The sequence below is a fragment of the Dipodomys ordii genome, unplaced genomic scaffold (genome assembly GCF_000151885.1).
Source record: "Dipodomys ordii isolate 6190 unplaced genomic scaffold, Dord_2.0 Scaffold77, whole genome shotgun sequence".
NCBI lineage: Eukaryota > Metazoa > Chordata > Mammalia > Rodentia > Heteromyidae > Dipodomys > Dipodomys ordii.
In genome coordinates this window covers 5,721,960-5,740,831 of record NW_012267293.1, presented here as the reverse complement: position 1 = coordinate 5,740,831, position 18,872 = coordinate 5,721,960, and the positions used below count along the sequence as shown (strand labels likewise).

At 42.6% G+C, this 18,872-nt stretch overlaps 1 protein-coding gene across 1 annotated transcript in view; it reads left to right on the top strand.

Annotated features, from left to right (window-relative positions):
* The window catches only part of Fndc1 (fibronectin type III domain containing 1), a 52,495-nt gene extending 49,693 nt beyond the window's left edge, over window positions 1-2,802 (top strand). The window contains exons 23-24 of the mRNA XM_013024533.1: window positions 1,132-1,254; window positions 2,179-2,802. Coding sequence (XP_012879987.1) covers window positions 1,132-1,254; window positions 2,179-2,294 — 239 coding nt within the window. The 3' untranslated portion in view covers window positions 2,295-2,802. The remainder of the gene's footprint in view (window positions 1-1,131; window positions 1,255-2,178) is intronic.
* Window positions 2,803-18,872: the final 16,070 nt, after the last annotated feature.

Below are 18,872 nucleotides of genomic sequence, written 5' to 3'. Positions count from 1 at the left end.
ATAAGTAATGGGGCTTGAACTCAGGGACTCAGGGTCTTCATCTCCAGCTCACTTGGCTCTTTTTACTCATGGTTGATGCACTACTGTTTGAGCTACAGCTCCAGTTCTGACTTTTTATAGGTTCATTGAAGAGAAGACTTTCAAGAACTTGTATGCCTAGGTTGTCTTTGAGCCCTGATCCTCAGATGTCAGCCTCCTGAGTAGCTAAGATTATAGGAGTGAGCCACTGGTGTCCAGCTTTAGCGTGTTTCATATTTCAAAACAAAACAGCTATTCATTTTTAGTTGATAATCTTTTATGTTTCCTTTTGACCATTCTGTATTTTATTATGACATTTTTATTTGTTTACCCTATTAAGATATCACTTTTAGTAGGGATCATTTCAAGGCAATGTCAAAATACTGTCTCCCTTCCCCTTTCTTGCTCTGACAATTTCTACAAATCTGCCTTTCTCCCAAACTTCTGGAATTTTCTCTCTGCTGTTTCCTGTATCTTCCAACTGTGTCCTTCTCCTGTTTCAACATCTCTGAGAGCGGTCACACATCCTCTCTGGTTCCCATGGTGGGAGACATAATGTTGCCATCCTGGGCTGTAGTGGTTCAGGACCACGGACAGCACCTTCTGCTACAGATTTGTGCCCTCTCATGTATAAAACTATACATCTGCGGATTTATTACAGTGAAACTCCCTCATAGTATACATGTTTGCTAAGTCAAAAATTAAATTGAAAATGAACATAATGCAATCAGCCAATTCTAAAAAAGCATTTTTTCTATTTGTATAGACCTGTTTGTTTCTCACAATTATTTGATTATATATTTTCTATCCCAGTTTTCTCTATTCCTTTGGCAAAACTAAGGAACAAGTCCTTCATGTATAGACTAGAACTGCCAATGTGTCACTCATGGTTTCTCCCTTCTGACCATTGGTTAAATATTTAGGATATACCATCTTGCTGAATCCTTACAATGCTTACTGATATTGTGCCATTTTAACCATTTTTTAAATGTGTGAAACATGCTACTTAAGTAATGTGCCAACTGTAATGGTCCTCAAAGCTTGTTCCAGCTTCCAGGCCAGATGCAAGTGACATACTTCACTAGTCATTCACTGTCATATTCCTTTATGTAGACACATTCTACAGCATTGGAGATAGCTGGGGAAGAGGGGAAGACCACTGCCAGTTTGTGGATTCACACCTTGATGGAAGAACAGGGCCTCAGTCCTATATAGAAGCGCTCCCTACCATCCAAGGTAAATATGAACACATGCTAGCTCTGTTCTGCAGAGGATAGAAGAGGAGGGAATAACAGCACAGGATTCGTCGTAGCTTCTCCTTGGTTTGTCATTTGAAGATGGATGTTTGGAATGTTTTAGGTCCTAAAAAATAAAAATAAGAAGTCAAAAAATCTAGAATAATATTGGATCAGATACCTAACCTAGCCTACTTGACCATCATAACAAATATACGCAATATATCATAATTTTTCAGGTTCTTATAGCTACCCTGAGCTACAGTTACATGCCTATATTATCTGTACCCTACTGTGTTTCTTTGCCTGTGATCATGGCCTGGGTCTTAGAAGCTGGTTAATCAGTAGAGTCACTGGTAGTATCACAAGGAGCCATTTATTTGGCATGACTAAATAGGCCAAGCCTGAGAGCAGTTGTTGAGTTTCCTGAAACATTGTGGGTAGGTTGGAACATCATGTCTATTTCAATGGTGAAGTGGTATTAATGCCACAGGATTATTTCCTGTGGGAGATACCCTTGAAAGATCTAAAAGTCCAACCCAAGTCCTGATAATCAAACTATAGGGTTTTGAAGTTCTGGCATATTGGAGGCCTTAAGCTCCATGAGGAGCAATTGTGAATCCTACTCAATTTTATTTACAGAGCTCAAGGGCTGCCCCAGGGTGAGAGTGCACTGGTGATTGGCTTAGGCTACCTTGTTTGGTGAGGAGAGAGAAATAGAGCAATTAGATCACCTCCTACTGACCCTGCCTGAGGTAAATCTCAGGCTATGGCGAGCCCCTCCCACCCAGTGCCTCTGTTTATTTAGAAGTAAGAACAGTTTGCCAGAGGGCTTTGGTCTGGAGGGAGACTGGAAGGATGCAGACTTTGCCTGACAATTCATTTTAATGCACCTGTTCCCCTCTCATTCCCATCACCCTTCCAGGATACTATCGCCAGTATCGCCAGGAGCCCGTCAGCTTTGGCCACATTGGTTTTGGAACCCCCTACTACTACGTGGGCTGGTATGAGTGTGGGGTCTCCATCCCAGGAAAGTGGTGACCACAGGACTGTCCACTGCAAGTTCGCCCACACAGCCATGTTGACTATTTTGCACTTGGAGCCGTGAGCAGGGGAAAGACAGTGTCCCCAGCCCTGCTGGCCCCCATCTCAGGAGTCCATCCCACAGGTGCACTCTGGACATCGCGGACATCTTCAGCCTAGAGCTCAGTCCCACTTGGTCTGGACTACAAACAAGATTCAGTTTTGCTGAGACATTGCTTTTCCACAGTTTTTTCCCTACAGTTCTTTTTGTCTGTTTGTTTGCAACCGCATACTCTAGAGCCATCTTACACCGGCTGCTGATCCTGTGTGAAGACCAGAGTCTAGACACAGAATTCCGACACTCCAGCATCTTCAAGGAGCAGGATGAGCATGCAAGGCTTGCTTTATTGAGCACTGTCTATTTTTCTCATTTTCAACTCCAAAATCAGCTGAACTTGAGCTTCAATTTCAAACTCAATCTTGGTATGCAGTGGAATTACTGAAAACATCGTCAAAGACACTATAGGACATTGAAATTCCATGGACTTTCCCACTGTTAGACTAAATGCATCAGGTTTTATTTGTAAATTCTCAATTTTGATATATATATATGTATATATGCATATACATATCCACACTTCTCTGCAAGAATACTGATTAAAATCGTTGAATTTTTACTTGTCCACTTGATGAAAGTGTGTCCAGGTTTTTGGACAAAGATGTTTATTATCATTGTTTTGGAGTGGTGCAGGTGTTAGACACTCTGTATAATGTAGCATCAAAACAAAGGTTCACATTCCTCCTGTAAATGCTGCAGGACTCTGGCAATGATGGAGAGACTTGAGATACTGTTGGTGAGCTAGCCTGCCGTTCATAACCCCAAAACAAGTATTTCCTTCTTAGGGAGACAGTCTTTATCCATGAGGAAAATGCCTTTCTGGACTCTTGAGGTACATCTAGTATGTTTCCAGATGCATTCAGATTTTAGGTCCCCAGTGACTTAAAAATCTTGTTTATAAAAATTCCATTTCACTTCCAGCAAAAAGGTGATCATTAAGAAAATCGACCACAAAAAATACTTGTGAAGATACAGGGTAAAAGGAGCCCTCATACACTTGGTGAGAATAGAAGTTAGTACAGCCACTGTGGAAATCTGTTCGGAGGTTCTTCAACAAAACCTAAAACCTACCTGTGTCCATTGCCACTCTTGGGCAAATATCTGAAGGAATATCAATCTACATACAAGAAATACCCACATCTCCATGTTTATCACAGCATTGGTCACAGTAACCATACTGTTTATAGTAAAAACATGGAGTCTTATTCAGCTATGAAGAAGAATGAAATTAATATCCTTTGCAGGAATGGATGGAACTGGAGACATCATGTTGAATGAGATAAGCCAAGCTCAAAAAGCCAAATATCACATGTTTACATTCACATGTGGAATCTAAAATGATGATGATGATGATGATGATGATGATGATAGTAATAAAACATGAGTGTAAATGAGGAACTTTCTGAGTGGAAGATAAACAGGATGGGGAGGGGGAGTGGAGTCAGTAGTAGGTAGGAATGAGGAATATTGAATGATAGTATATATACATATGTATGTCCATATATATGGGTATACATGAGCTATACCTGTATATATCATAGATATGAAGCTAGCATAATCCAACCAAATTACAGGAAATAAAAACAGGAGAAGAGTGTGAGGGATTCAGGGAATGCAGTAGAGATGGTGAGCTTGTTCAAAGTACATTCTATGTGCCTATGGAATTATCACAAGTCCTGGAGTCCAACTGCCAGAGATCCTGGATTCTGACACATCCCAGCTCCAGGAGAAGGGAGATTTTCCTTTTGTGTAGTTAGATTCTGGCAGGACTCCATCTGATGAAATGATGCCCACCACACTGAGGGTGGAACTTCCCCTCATTCCAACTACCACCCCAGCCTCCTCGGGAAACCCTCACAAACATGACTCTGTAAGCACTGCCGATTCTCCAGGTAATTATTAAACCAGTTACGTTTGCAACAGAAATGAACCACCACACCGTATTGCTGGCAGCATTCTGTTCAAATGAGTCTCTGGTGTTCAAATTAAAACTTTGGAACTGCTAATTCTGGAAGCTGTACTTTACGAAGGGCATGGGCAGCAACATGAAATTGAATGTAAAGGGTGTGGAGGCAATTTCATGGCAGGTTGGATGGCCTTGAGGAGGAGGTTCTGTTAAAGACAGGGTACTTCACCTCTCACAAAGCTGCTGAGCAGGAGAGCTTGACAACTCTACTAAGGTCAGAAGCAGATCCTCATAGCAATTACAGGAGGAATGCTGAGGGACAAAGACTTTTAGGACAATTCAACCATCAAATGAGCTTGGAAAGTGATGAGATGTCCATCCCTGAGAAATTTTAAATATATCCTGGAATGCCTCATCCAGCTCAAAGTTCTACCTTGTTTGGTCTATGAGACCAAAATCGTTTCTACACAAAGTGCTGTGAACAATGCAAACAAGACATATTGTTTTAAAAAAAATTAGCATGGAATAGAGACCATATGTGGCTCTCAAAGCCCCAAATATTTCAAGCTATTCCTTTAATAAAATGTTCACACAGTTAGGAGCTTAATCTTTCTTGAGGTTTAAAGAAGGTTTAAATTAATTCCTAATTTTCAGATAAGTACATGTTGCTTAATAGTTGTTTCCTCTCTTCTCTCTTATTTAAATTATATGCATTTTCCGAGCATTGTCTCTCTGTTCCCCAAACCTGAACTCCTGGGTTCCTGAGCTTCTGGCTTTGCAATCACTGTGTTTGTGTTGTCTCAGGATTATTACACTCTGTAGGCAGCTTCATGCATATTGAATATGACCATATTTAATATTCATATAACCATTATGCTAAACCTAATTTTCAGGGTTTGCCACATAAGTTTCTGATATTTTTCTCCTTTGAGCCACTGAAGCCACACATCTGAGCCACTGAAGCCACACATCTGAGCCACTTCTGGTGGATGAACAACTGGAGGGTATGAGGAGAAATGAGGTCAGGTGGGCTGGCCACCCTCAGCATGGAAAAAAATTCAGTCAGTTATGCATAATTTCAGAACTTTCCCACTCATCGTCAGCTCAGGTTTCTGGAACCTCATTCATATTATGATCCTATAACATTGTCTCCAAAAGCTGCAGCTGTTTTGCAATTCACCTACTTCTGCCCCCATGCCTCCTCCACTGGGCACCAGCCAATCACAGAGTAGGTACTTGACAAATACTTGTCAATGGGGGCATGTATGGCCAAGACATACAGCCATTGAAAAGACCAAGAGTTTCAACCTAAGAAGTTGGTGAAGCAGAAGGTCCCAGCCCTTCTCCAGCTCCCAGCTCCTTGCAGATCTTCAAATGTCCCTGTGGTCCTCCAGCTCCACTCCCTGCTACCCACACTACCACCCTGGCTTCTGCTCTCGATTTTAGGAGATAACTTCCCAGCACAATGCAAAATGGAATGGCCACAGACAGATACACGTGGAATATTTTTTAAAAATAGTTTTAGCTGGTCGCCGGTGGCACATGCCTGTAATCCTAACTACTCAGAGGCTGAGATCTGAGGATCATGGTTCAAAGCCAGCCTGGGCAGGAAAGTCTGTCAGACTCTAATTAACCACCAGAAAAACAGAAGTGATACTGTGGCTCAAGTGGTAGAGCACTAGCCTTGAGCTGAAGACCTGAGGGACAGCATCCAGGCCCAGAGTTCAAGACCCATGATTGACAAAAAAAATAGTTTAAAATGTTTATCTTTAGTTGTGCAAAGGAGTTACCATTCAACAGCGCAGTTTATAAATACAACAAATCTTGATCAGCACCACCTCTTCTATCATTCTCCCCCATTCCTCCCAATCCCATATCTTCCCCAATTTTCTTTATTTTGTAGACTATGCACTGAGTTTTATAAGTGTATTTCCCCTTCCTCTTATTGAGCTCTGGCTGAGACTGAGAGACTCAATGCTCTGAGTGTCTCATAGTTCTCTCCCAATAGCCAGACTTCCCCGGCCTTGCCCCTCATTTCAGGCATCCTGTGGCTGCCTGGTCCTCTGCCCTGTCTTTCCCTGTGTCCCGCCCCACGGCCCCACGGTCCTGGGGCCCACGCTCACTCTGCTCTCCGGGCTCCCTGATCACTCATGGTGCTTCCTCCAGAGACACTGGTGTCATCCTACCCCCGCCCTTCCCCACTCCTCGGGGGCTGAGGCAGAAAGGCCTCTGCCCTCAGGAGGCTTGGAGACTTGTTCAGTGGGCTCAGAGTCGGACAGCATTCACTTCTCACACATGAAGCAAGTGGCAGCTGAATCCAACGTATGTTCCAGACACTGCATCTGTAGGATGGTCAAAACATACGCAGCCATTTCCGTACAGAGGGCATACGCTAGAGCGCACAGGCGGAACACCAGCACTAGGGTGTTGGGTGGTGAGAGGGGGCAGATGCACGTGCTAGCGGAGAGAGAACAGTGGAGTACATCAAATGCGGCTGCTTGGAGAAGTTAGGATACCAGATGGCTGCAGAGAACGGAGGCCAAGAAACCTGAAGGAGGACCAAGGTCAAAGGCTTCCAGGTGAAATTTCAGGCTTGACTTTGGAATGTGTAAGTTCAACAATGTCTATCACCTGCCCTTGATCTCAGTGGAAACAAGGCTTCAAGTCCCTTACATTTGAGTCTCTGGAAGGAAGGAGTCTGGGGAATGTTCCACTCAAGGAGTAACTCCAATCCAAATTTTCCCATCGAGGTAGTCATCTCCCTAAAGCTCAGACACAGCAGGGGAGGAGAGAGACAAAACCCTAGCACAGTACACAGGGCCTGGCCCATAGCAGGAAACTTGAATAAAAGAGGGAAACAGTTTAGACGGGTCCATGAAGCTATCGCTATGGGGTGATGAAACAGACAAAGAGAAAGAGAAATTCTATGTCCATCCATCCATACATCTATATTCCCATCAATCATCCACCTACCTATCCACCCAACCACTTTCCCAGCCACCCAGCCACCCAGCCATGTACCCTCCCATCACCCCTCCCATCCATCTGTCTGTCCATCCGTCCATCATCAAGGAATATCCACCAAAACATTCACAGTGATTTTGAATGAACAAGATAGAGAACAGTGGACCCCCAACATAGGCAAGCTGGGCTGGGCTGGGCTGTAGGTAGGCATCTTTTCCTTTGGTCCTGAGCTGTTTAGGTTTCTATATGAAACCTCTTTCCTACCCCTGCTTCCTATAACATTTCATAGACTTCTGCGAAGATGATAGCACTAACTGAACAGATGTGGACCTTGTGCATACTTCATTAATAAAGCAAACCCTCTTTATATTTCCTAACTTTGCAAAGATCCATATCCCAATAGCAAACAGACATCACATTCAAAGTGACTCAAAATGGGACTTAATAAAGGGGCCATGTGTGTGGATATGGGACGGGGGCACTCCATCAGCAAACTTGCTACCTGAGATACGAAAGCACCAGGAGAAGGAGTGGTGGACAGAATCTAGAAGGACAGTCTTGGAGAAAAGTCCAGTGTTAGATAAATGATGGTGTCACTCAAGGACACCACCAGCTGGAGGCAGCCCTGTAGGGGGGAAGCTGGGCTTCCTCTTCTCTACCCTCCTCCCCACCTCCCTCCCCACCCTTCCTGCCAACGCTCCCCATTGGCCAAGTCCATCTGGAGGCCAGCCGGTGAGGGAGCTTGTTGATGAGGTTGATGCCACTCAGCCCCTTGTACCTCAGAGAACAGGGAGAACGGGAAGAGACCAGAGCTGAAGGGCAAAATAAATGCCTTCCTACATCTGGGAACTGATGGTGCATTTTCCACGATCATGGATTACTTTTAACACATTATATCATGAGATAAGAACCTATCTGTGAGATAACACATTTACAAGATATAACCTCCAAACTCCCTCTTCAGCCTGGAGATTGGTAGAAATGACACACATTTCATTGAGTAATCATACATTGACAACAAAACTGAGAATGACACAATCTGGCGACGTCATTGGCTGGTTAGAGGTCTGGGAGGAGACCTTCAGACCCTGCTTTTCCACCAGCACGTGGCCGCCACTCCCTTGACCCACAGCAGCTGTCTCATCGCTCAGGGCGTTTTCTTCCATGGAATCTGTATTCGGTTATGGCGTGGCCATCACATGACCCCAGGGTTCTCTCAGGACAGTAGCACCAGAGATCAAGTTCGAGTCCGTATGCCGTCTGTGCCTCATCTACGGCCTCAATCACTGCAAACAGCTGTGTTGATTTCTAATAAAAATGAACCTTCTACCCTCAGAGACCCATGACCTCTGGGCAGAATCCAGAACTGAGAGGATTAGTGAAGTGAATGTTTTTCATCCAACAGATTCCTGATATCAGTTTACAACGTCAAATTCTGACTTCCTTCAGTCTTCAGTACTCGCTTAGTTTCATCTGTCACGTACTGGTTCAGCCAGTATCATATATTCAGCATGGTCTAGCTGTGCAATGGCTAACCAAGAATAGTTTAATCAAACTTAGGGGAGAAAATCATCCATGCTAACATACATGGGTAAAGAGCCCATTTAGCCTATTCAGAGTTGGTTCTACAGAGAAATGGCATACCTCTGCAATTTCCATTGCAGGAAAAAAAAATTCTATTCTTTTGTAATAGAAACTGACATAGGTCTAAGTTGGTCAACAGCAGAGCCTAACACCGCCTTGTTTAAAAAAAACATCTGATTTCCCCCTTTGGGTCTAGGAAACGTCTTCAGAGCAAGAAGACACGAGCAATGTGGCACTGGAGTGGACAGACACGGCCATGGTGGCTGTGGCCTGGCTATCATCTGCCTCCCAAGACCACCTGTGCCGGATGGGCACATGCCCTTCCGGCCTTCCCAGAGCTCCTCCTCCCGGAAGCTCTACCCCCTGTGACGGCCTCACTGTGGGCGCCAGCCTCCTGTCATTGAGACTCAGGCCACATGTGAGTAGCTCCTGTGCTGAGACAGCAAATGATGCTCTTTGTTCTATTCCCTGCCTATCCTCAGTGTAGTTGATTAGCTGAAATGATGAACTTTCAGAGGGAAGAGAGCTAATTTTACACCTTCCTGTGTTGTTCTTTTCCAATCTCTGCTGGCCTAGGTTCCCTTGAGTTTGGAGGAGCTTTGTGTTTCTCCCTCTCCCCTGCCTCGGCCGAGACACCAATGGACATTTTGCACGGCCACTTATTTGTCCCAGACAAGCCTCATTTGCATCCTCCCCTCTCCCTCTCAAGACCCTAGTGAGTCTCGCCCACTATCACCTCCTGGGAAGGGTTGGAACAGATTTGCTTCAAGATGCAAAGATCGGCGGCTGTCAAGCCACAGGGGCAGCTGTTGAAGGTTTCACGCCGCAGCTGCCTTGCTAATGTGAGTTTGAGGTTCCTGTGGGGTGTCAGCCCTCATGCGGGTAAAGTGGCAGAAGCGGGATTTCCTTCGGAGGTCCAACATCACCACTAGGGCGATGGGTACAACCAGATTTCTTCCCTCTGAAACCATCAGACTTTCTTCACAGCCCAGCTTTCCCCCATTTTCTCTTCAAATCAGCGAACTCGGCACACGCTGCACGTAGCAGGGCATGAACGGACACAAAGCACAAACAGCTCGTACAGCCATCTCAGAGCCTGCTTAGCTTATGTGACAGACTAAAATAAAACAATGAAAGAAGACAACTCACCAATTGTTTTATGAGCCTGGGAAAATCATACATGCATGATGGCTCATTTTGGTGTGTCCTTCCTTGTGTTACCATCTTCAGTTTTTCTCTCTCCATAGGAGGCACAGCTGCTGTGAGACTCTACTTTAATGTTTGTTTGTTTTTAAACAATGTTTTTGGGTTGTCTTGTTATGTAGGAAATATTTATTTGGTGACCACAGCTTCTTTCTGGTTTTGATGCGCAGTTGGGAAAGGCTGTTTATCCCTTGGGAATGCTTCAGTTAATGAGAAGCAAATGGTGGTCTGAGAGGTACAAAACTTGTTGGCCGGTCCAGGAGATTTTCTTGGGTTTCATCTGAACTCAGGATATTAACTCTGAGTTAAATTGTAATTATGGAGTCCAAAATGCTTTGCGCCTTGATTCCTAGTTCAAACAAATACACAATATTAATGTGTATCAATAACAATCCATTTTAAATCAGTACTTACTAAGTACCAGAGAGAGAGCCTTCTCAGTACAGACTTACTCGTTGTTTGATTTTTACCTACTTTTTGAAAACATTATGCATTCTTTTTAACACAGAGATCTATGAATTTTAACAAATGCCTACAGTCATAGAACCATCACTAAAATTAAAATAGAGAAAAAGTCTATCACCCCAAATAATCCCTCTGCGCCCACCTCTGGCCCTTCTTCAAGCCTTTATGTTCATTTCCAGTTCTAGCTTGGAATTCGCCATCCTGTTGAGTCCTAGTGAAGAGGAAGGTGGAAAAACCCCATGAACAGACAGGGCATCTCTCCTTGAATAGTCACTGGGGTCTTTGCTCCAAACTTTGGAAGTAGACATCTTAGTGAATGCCTCACGATGCTCCTGTGACACTCATGTGTGACCTTGCCTTTAATCTTACTAAGTTTACCTCTTCCAGGATGGAGGCCACCAAGATTCAGATTGTAGCCAAGGGATTATAAGTCTTCAGGATTCCCCTTAAATTCCCCTGACCACGCATGCTAACCCTTCTGGAGTCTTTCAGGGTGGTCCACCAGAATCCCGGGGGCAGTTGTCAGGAACATGAGTCCCTGTGAGGCAGTGTCTAGTGTCCTTTTCCAGCAGAAAGGAAATTCAACACCTCCAAAAGATTCTGGGGGTACGTATCTCTCAGGGGAAACATCAGGCAGGAACACTAGATAAGGGTAGTGGGTACCATGTGGATAAACTACCTCTGCTCTGCTCCACCCTATTACAGGTGGTTTACAATCACTGACATCCCTTGAAACAAAAAAGAGCTGCCAAAACCGGATCAGAACTAGGCATATCTTGCACACAGCAATCAAGGACCTGTACTCAAAAGGACTTTTTTGGCCAATATCCTACTTAAAACTTCATCATCAAACGCATTCATGCATCTGGTTAAAAAAACAGGGACTGATGTTTGGCATAAGCACAAAAAGAAAAAGACTTTCTGTCAAGCAAGAATCACTGAAGCCCCAGGCTTACCTCATAAGTCTGCCCACACATAACCCTGATAGAAATAAAGCCCCAGAGGCACAAAGCATTGGGGCTCTTGAGCCATTTTGCTCAGGCCTACTATGCTCTCGCAGTGCATCTGACTCTCACTTGGATAAACACTGGTGCTCTTTTGCTGCCATCCCTTTGTATCTTGCTCAATTCTTTGATCAGGACACCAGAGAATCTGGTTATAACTCATGGGAAAGAGAGCCTCTGTTCTCAGTGAACACTACAAATAATAAAAGCCAAGACCCAAGAGGAGGAGAGTGAGAGAGAGAAAGGGAAAGCATGGAGTACCAGGCTGGAGTGGAGACTGACTTTGGAACTCCCTTCCATGGTGAGGCCCACAGGGAAAGGTGAAAATAGAGGCAACTAGCTTGGAAACAGTCATGTGCAGGGGCTTGAGTGCCACAGAGGTCCAAGTCCTTGACTGTAGCTTCCATCAGAGACGGTCCCTTACTGGCTATGGAGGTTCCCATAAAACCTGACAGACAGATTCTGTGTAGTTGCTAATGGTGGACCTGACAAGACTGGTGCCAGCCTGTGTCTCAGGCTCTACAAGGGCCCATGGAGCCCAGGCCTGTGTCTCAGGCTAGGCCTCTACAAGGGCCCATGGAACTCAGGCCACACAGGAAATGGAAGCCCACATATTGAATCTACCTCAACAGAAATATTGCAATCATTAAAAGTAAGCATGCCTAAATAAGGTTTGAAGCTATAGTTGTTATATAACTAAGCGGCTGCAGTTCATAATTATTGCAAAATTTTGGTATCATGAATGGCCAGAGATACTTGCATGAGTAGCAAAGAGATTCCTAAACTGTGTGATTTCCTATTTATTTCATTGTATTCATTTTTCTTGTCCACATTTCAGAAATAATAATTTTCACATATTTTGTTTTCTACTGACAGTATCAATCTAAGCTTTAAAAATTGAAATGTGACTTTAGTCTACACATATAAAAATTTAAGATATTTCATAGACATAAGATAAAAACTGAAAATCCAAAGTTCTTTCATGTTTTAAATGAGTTATCATTTTAAACTGCTCAAAATTATTGAAATATAAGGTAAATTAAAATGCAATGCTTTATTGGATAACTTTAAATCATAATATCATCCACATGAATACTGATTTAAAAAACATAAAGCCAAAAGTTTCAAACTTAATATTTAAGGATTGCCACTAAAAGATGCTAAATATTTTAATAAAAATTGAATCTTACGTTCTGCAGCTTAAGATTTAAAGAGCACTTAGGTGCTAGTGTTTCATGCATCCTTTGTTTACATAGGTGTGTGCAAACTAGCCGTGAGGTTCATTTAATATTGCAGATAGTATCCACCACCGTTTGCAAGAACCTCCAGTTCAATCTTTAGTACATAACAAGAAGACAAGTAATAAGACAATTGACACCACTAGGATGAAAACAAAATAATCTGCTGTGTTCAAAGACAGCATTTGAATCTGCCGTGTTGGCACAGAGCTAGTTGATTGACTGCTCTCTGGCCTGGGGTTTCTGCTGCTCAGGGTCTGGGCACTTTGGTGTTCCCCTGAATGTCTTATCAAATGCTAATGACACAGTCTCCTGAAAGGAAACCATTTACACTTGGTGACTATTATATAATTTCTAATCTATGAATTGAAATAGTATATATGTATACTTACATATATATATATATATATTTAAAGTAGAAATTATCAAGAGTTGTGTATGTTTCTTTGGTAAAGTCAAGTTGGTTGTTTGTACAGTGTCTTTTGGAGGAAATTGCTTTCTGAGCAAATACCATTTCTCTTTAACTTCTTTGGCACAGCAAACAGCCTGCAGTGAGGTCTAAGGACTGAGACAACTTTTCAGGCGCTTGTATTTAATAACACTGGCTACAGGGTATTTGTAAACACTGAAGAGCGTGTGAACTGAACTGCCCTGATTTCTGCATGGAGCACTCGCGGTATAGACTGCACAGTAAGCAAGGATGTGGGAAGACTTCCTTAAAAAGAACTCACTGTCTGCTTTCTATTAATTTCCCTCATTTGAAATAATCAAAACCTGTTATTGGTTTTGAAATAAAATGGAACTGTTCATTTTCATAAATACCAGAAGATACACAATATGTTTATCCAACATACCACTCTACACAGATGTCCTTGAACCACTGACTGGCTTGTCTGCTCCGTTGGTCAGCTGCCAGAGCCCCACTGACTGTAGCTGGAAGCAGCATGTAGGCCCTGCGAAGCAGGAATATTGCAAGTAAGGCTTCAGCTTCATCTCCTCGAGGCTCATTTCCTCTTTGGGACTGAGGAGACAATACAGATGTGGCAGAATGGAGAATCTTAGAGACATGGTAAATTTCAAGTAGAAAAAAAATGAAGAGAGAGAAACAGAAGGTCTTTGGCTCTGAGTTGGGCCTACAGCTGTAAAAGTCTACCTGACACTATTCGCAGGATGAGGGCGGTCCATGTGAGCCTTTGCAGGCAGAGTCAAAGTCAGAGCTCTTCCCTGTAACAGACATTACTGTCTTCATACAGACACAACGGTAACTACTGCAGTTGTTTCCAAATTCTTTCATGTTGGTTAAAGAAAATCACATGGCTGAAGGCTCTTCTACATTGTCTCAATGCAGTGACTTTCACACTAGTCACATGTTTGAATTTGACTAGAATAAGCCTTTCCCACATTGTTTAAATTCACAGCTTCTCCCCAGTATTATTATGTGTGCATGAAGGTCATCAGACAAGTGAACACCATGTCTTGTTCCTGATATACCCAGGGTTACTCTCCACTGTGTAACTTTTTGCGGATTTATTTGGCAGTACTGAGGAATGAGTCACACCTCTAGCCCCATTTTACGTGGCTTGTTTTGGAGATAGGACCTGGGTTTTACCTTGGTTATTTCTGAGGGCTGTACTGGAATCCTCCTATGTGCGCTTCTCCATATTTCTAGGCATGACAGCCATGCTCCACTGTGAACAGCCATTGTGGCGATGGGTCCTCATGAAACGTTTCCATGGGGTGGGTTCAAACCACAATTCCTACATCACATCTTTCCAGATAAGTAGAGTTATAGACTCAGTCCTCTGGAGTGGCCTTTTAGTGGATTCTAAGGCATGAGGATCAGCACAGTTTTCTCAAAATGATTACTCCCTTGGGGTTTCTCTTGCCCGTAAGGTCTTGTCCTGTGAAGTTACTGGGAAAAGGAAATAGTTTTCACATTGTCTGTGAGAGTTCTAGCATGTGTTTGAAGGTAACTAGAACGAATGAAGGCTTTCCCACATTGCTTACATGAAGCAAATTTCATGTTCTTGAAGGCAGAAGTGAATGATCTCCCACAATGCTTACATTTATGTAGTTTCTCCCCATCATGAGTTATTTCTTTTATCTGTCTCAGAACAAATAAATGATTTTGACATTGCTTTTATCCATATGGTTCCTCAACACTGTGAATTCTTCCATGTCATCAAAGGTCACTAGAACAAACGCGTGCTTTCCCACATTGCTTATACCATGATTTTGCTGCCGTGTGGGTTCTTTCATGCTTTCAAATGGCACTGAATCTAAATGAGGCTTTCTCACATTGATTACACTACAAGGTTTCTCCAGGTGAACTCTTCTATGTGTCTGATGCCCACACAAATGAGTGCTTTCCCACAATGCTTAGCTCTGAAGAGTTTCTCTCCAGAGAGTGTCCTTTTATGTATTCAAAGTACAATGGAAAATGTGACTGCTTTCCCACATTGTAACACCTATAAGATTTTCTCTCCAGTGTGAATACTTTCATGTATGAGAAGTGTACTAGAACAAGTGAATGCTTTCCCAAATTGTTTGCATCTATAGAATTTCTCTCCAGTGTGAGTTCTTGCAATCACAGGTCATCAGAACAAGGGAATACTTTTTTGCATTGCTTATATCCCAAAGGCTTCTCCCCAGTGTGAGTTCTTAAATGTCTTCAAATGACATTGAAGTTAAAGAAGGCAGTCCTACGTTGCTTACATCCATAGACATTCTCTCCAGTATGAGATTTCCAAGCCTTTGAGAGACTCTGGAAAAGTGAATGTCTTTATATATTCATTAAAGTCATAGACTTTCTCTCTAGTGTGAGCTCTTCCATGTCTTCAGAGACCACTGGAAGAAATGAATGCTTTTCTATATAGCTTACATCCATAGGATTTCTCTCCAGTGTGAGTTCTTACATGAATTTGCAATTCATTACAAAAAGTGAAGGCTTTCCCACATTGTTTAATCTGTAGGATTTCTCTCCAGTTTGAGTTCTTGCATGTATTTGAAAGTCACCAGAACAAAAGAATGTTTTTCCACATTGCTTAACTCCAGAAGGTCTCTCACCAGTGTGAGTTCTTTTATGTCTTCCAAGGGTAGTGGAACATGTGAATGTTTTCCAAGGTTGTTTACATCCATGGTATTTCTCTCCAGTGTGAATTCTCTTGATTTTGAAAGCAACTAGAAGAAGTGAATACTTTCCCACATTGCTTACATACACAAGGACTCCAGTGTGACCTCTTCCATGTGTTCAAAGTCTAGTGAAATGAATAAATGATTCTCACATTGTTTCCACTGATATAATTTCTTTCCTGTGAGCGTTCTTTCATGTATTCAAAGTGCATTGAAAAAATATAAATGTTTCCCCATGTTGTTTACGACAAAAAGGTTTTACTCCAGTAGAAGATTTTCGTGCTTTTGAGGGTGACTAGTGAAAGCTTCCTACAGTGCTTACACACATAGGTGTTTCTCTCCAGTGTGAGATACTCCATGCTTTTGAAGGACAGTGAAGGCTTTGAAAACCATCGGGTTTCTCTCTATTAAGAGTTCTTTCATGGTTTTGAAGGGCACTGCGACAATCAAAGCACTTCTCACATTGCTTACAGCCATACAGTCCTTTCTCACTAGAAGTCCTTTCATGACTTTGAAGGGCACTGGAAAAAGTGAAAGCTTTCCCCCAGTGCTTGAATTTTTTCAATTCTGGGGAAAAAAATGGGATGCCCAGAGCCATCTCCCCATTCTGCACGTGTGAACAGTTTTTCTCTAATCTGAATTCTCTCATTTCAATTTCACTGTAGCTCCTGCGCCCTTTCAAACACTGATTACATTAACGATGTTTGAATTCAGTGCTTTCATGATCTTGATCAGAAATGATAACTCTGGAAGCCCATTTTCATATATGGCCACATGGCTGAGTCTCTTCAGGTTCTCTCTCTTCATGTCTTTGAAAGCATTGGAAGGAAGTGCAGATTTGTTCACATTTCTTCGAATTTTAAGGCCTCCTTACATATTCCTCATACACGTTTTCTGTCTAAAGTTAACTTTGAATGGTGCCTTTATAGGTAAATGACTTGTGATTTCTCCACATGCATGCTTTTCAATTGATATTACTCTAGGAAGAGGTTTCCTGTTCACAGTATGGTCTGCTATTCTATCCAAAGAATACCTTCTCTTCACACATCTCACACCTTCTCTCTACCATGTCAGTTCTATATAGGCCATGTTCCTGAATGTTTCCAAGTCATACCTTGTAAAGTTTCTTTGGGAAGAAACAAACAAGTCCCATTCTTCCAGGGTGAAGTTTATGGGCACATCCTTAAAGGTCCTCTATTTACTGCTTCTGACAAGTCCTCTGTATATCACAGAGCTGGCAAAGCCATCACTGGAGGACCCTGAGCAGCTAGCTCTTGGCTGAGATGGCTGCTATAGTTCTTTTTCAAATAAGGTCTCATGGTTTTGCCTGGCCAGGTTGGAGCATGATCCTTCTATTTATGTTTCTATTGTAGCTGTGGTGACAAGTGCACCCCATCACACTCAACTTTATTGGTTAAGATAGAGTATCCTTAGGTTTTTGCTTGGATTGGCCTTGGGCCATGATCACATATCCAGCCATACTCATCCACCTTTTAGAGTCTGACTAAAGGAGTTCTGAAGAGAGAGATGGAATTGGGAGGGAGTGCTGGATGACTTGGGGAGAGGATAGGGAGCATCAAGAGGCAGTGGTCAGTAGGTTGAGGAAGTAAGTTAGGGAGTGAGGGATGAGGGGAGTGAGTGGGGTTGGCAGAGGGCTTAGGCTTAGCCAGTGACTCTGGAGTCTGAGCCCATGTGTTTGGAGCTTCTCTTCTTACTTAAAAAGAAGTCAGACAATGAAGGAAGACTCTCTAGTCACTGTTAGCATTTGAGTTACGTTCCTTGGATATGATCCTGCTCTATTTCTAAGCTAGACCCATGTCTGGGCAGATAAATTTTGTTTCTATTTGAAAAGCCTGGTTTTCACTGACTGTTCAAAGTGAAGCTCTGTCTTTCTCCTCAATTGTAATTCATCTGTTTATAACTTTTCCTTTGTCTTGAGAAGTCTTCAAAGTTCGGTACTTATTTAGTTTTGTCTAGTATTAAGATTAGGAGAAAAATATTAAAGTATTAGGAAATGATACATAGAAAAGTTATAAAATAGCTACCTTTTGAAGATAACTTTGTTTTTTAAAAATAAACTAAATAAAAAGATTCTGTTTGATTCAGAAACTCCTTCCAGAAAGCATGAAAAATGTATTTCACAATGAAGTCAGGGCTGAACGAAGGTCTTTTGTTTTTGTGACCTTGACTGATTGGATATATTTTCTGGAGATGAGGTATTGCATAGCTTTATCAATAGATAATGATTTACTCAGGCACTAATTACCCCAGAGACTTAGAGCTGACACAGCCAGAGAGTAGGCTTCACATGATTAAGTAAATGCCAATCCAAGTAGTGTAAATGTTACTTGAGATCAAGTAACACCAAGAAATATGTGTGTCTGAAGGCACAGAGGCAGAAAATACAGTTAAAAGTTAATGTTCATTTTTCTTGGTGAAACTTTACAAATGAAAGCACCTAAAGAAAGAGGTAAGAAAAATCTGAAGTCCTTTTAAAGACATGGATGCATCTCTGCAGAAGAGAAGGCCAGGTAGGAGCAGAGACTGGTTTAGAGAATCATAGTCCGTGATGCTGGCAGGCGGTGATCAGGAGATCTCCACCTTGAGACAGACAAGCAGCAGTGGATGGGTCACAAATGACTAAAAGGATGTAGAAGAGATCTGAGGAGGCATTTAATGGGGAAAGTGCTTCTGAAAATCCATTTTATCATCTAGGAAATTTAAGTGCAATCTAAGTTACAGACTCGTGGGTTTCTGGCAAGGGGGCTGGGAAGAGTTGCTTGTGAGATGCATTGGCGGGATCCAGGAAGGGTGTCAGGCTGCGAAGTCTCTTCATGAATTCATAGAGCTCACAATTCCCACAAAAGAGCCTGTTGTCAGAATGTGGGACCTTCAGATGGGAAACAGCAGAAGCAACTATGAAATTACAGAAGTTGGGAACTAGAAGGGATGTTGGTACCCTCCTAATCTTTGTGTACTAGT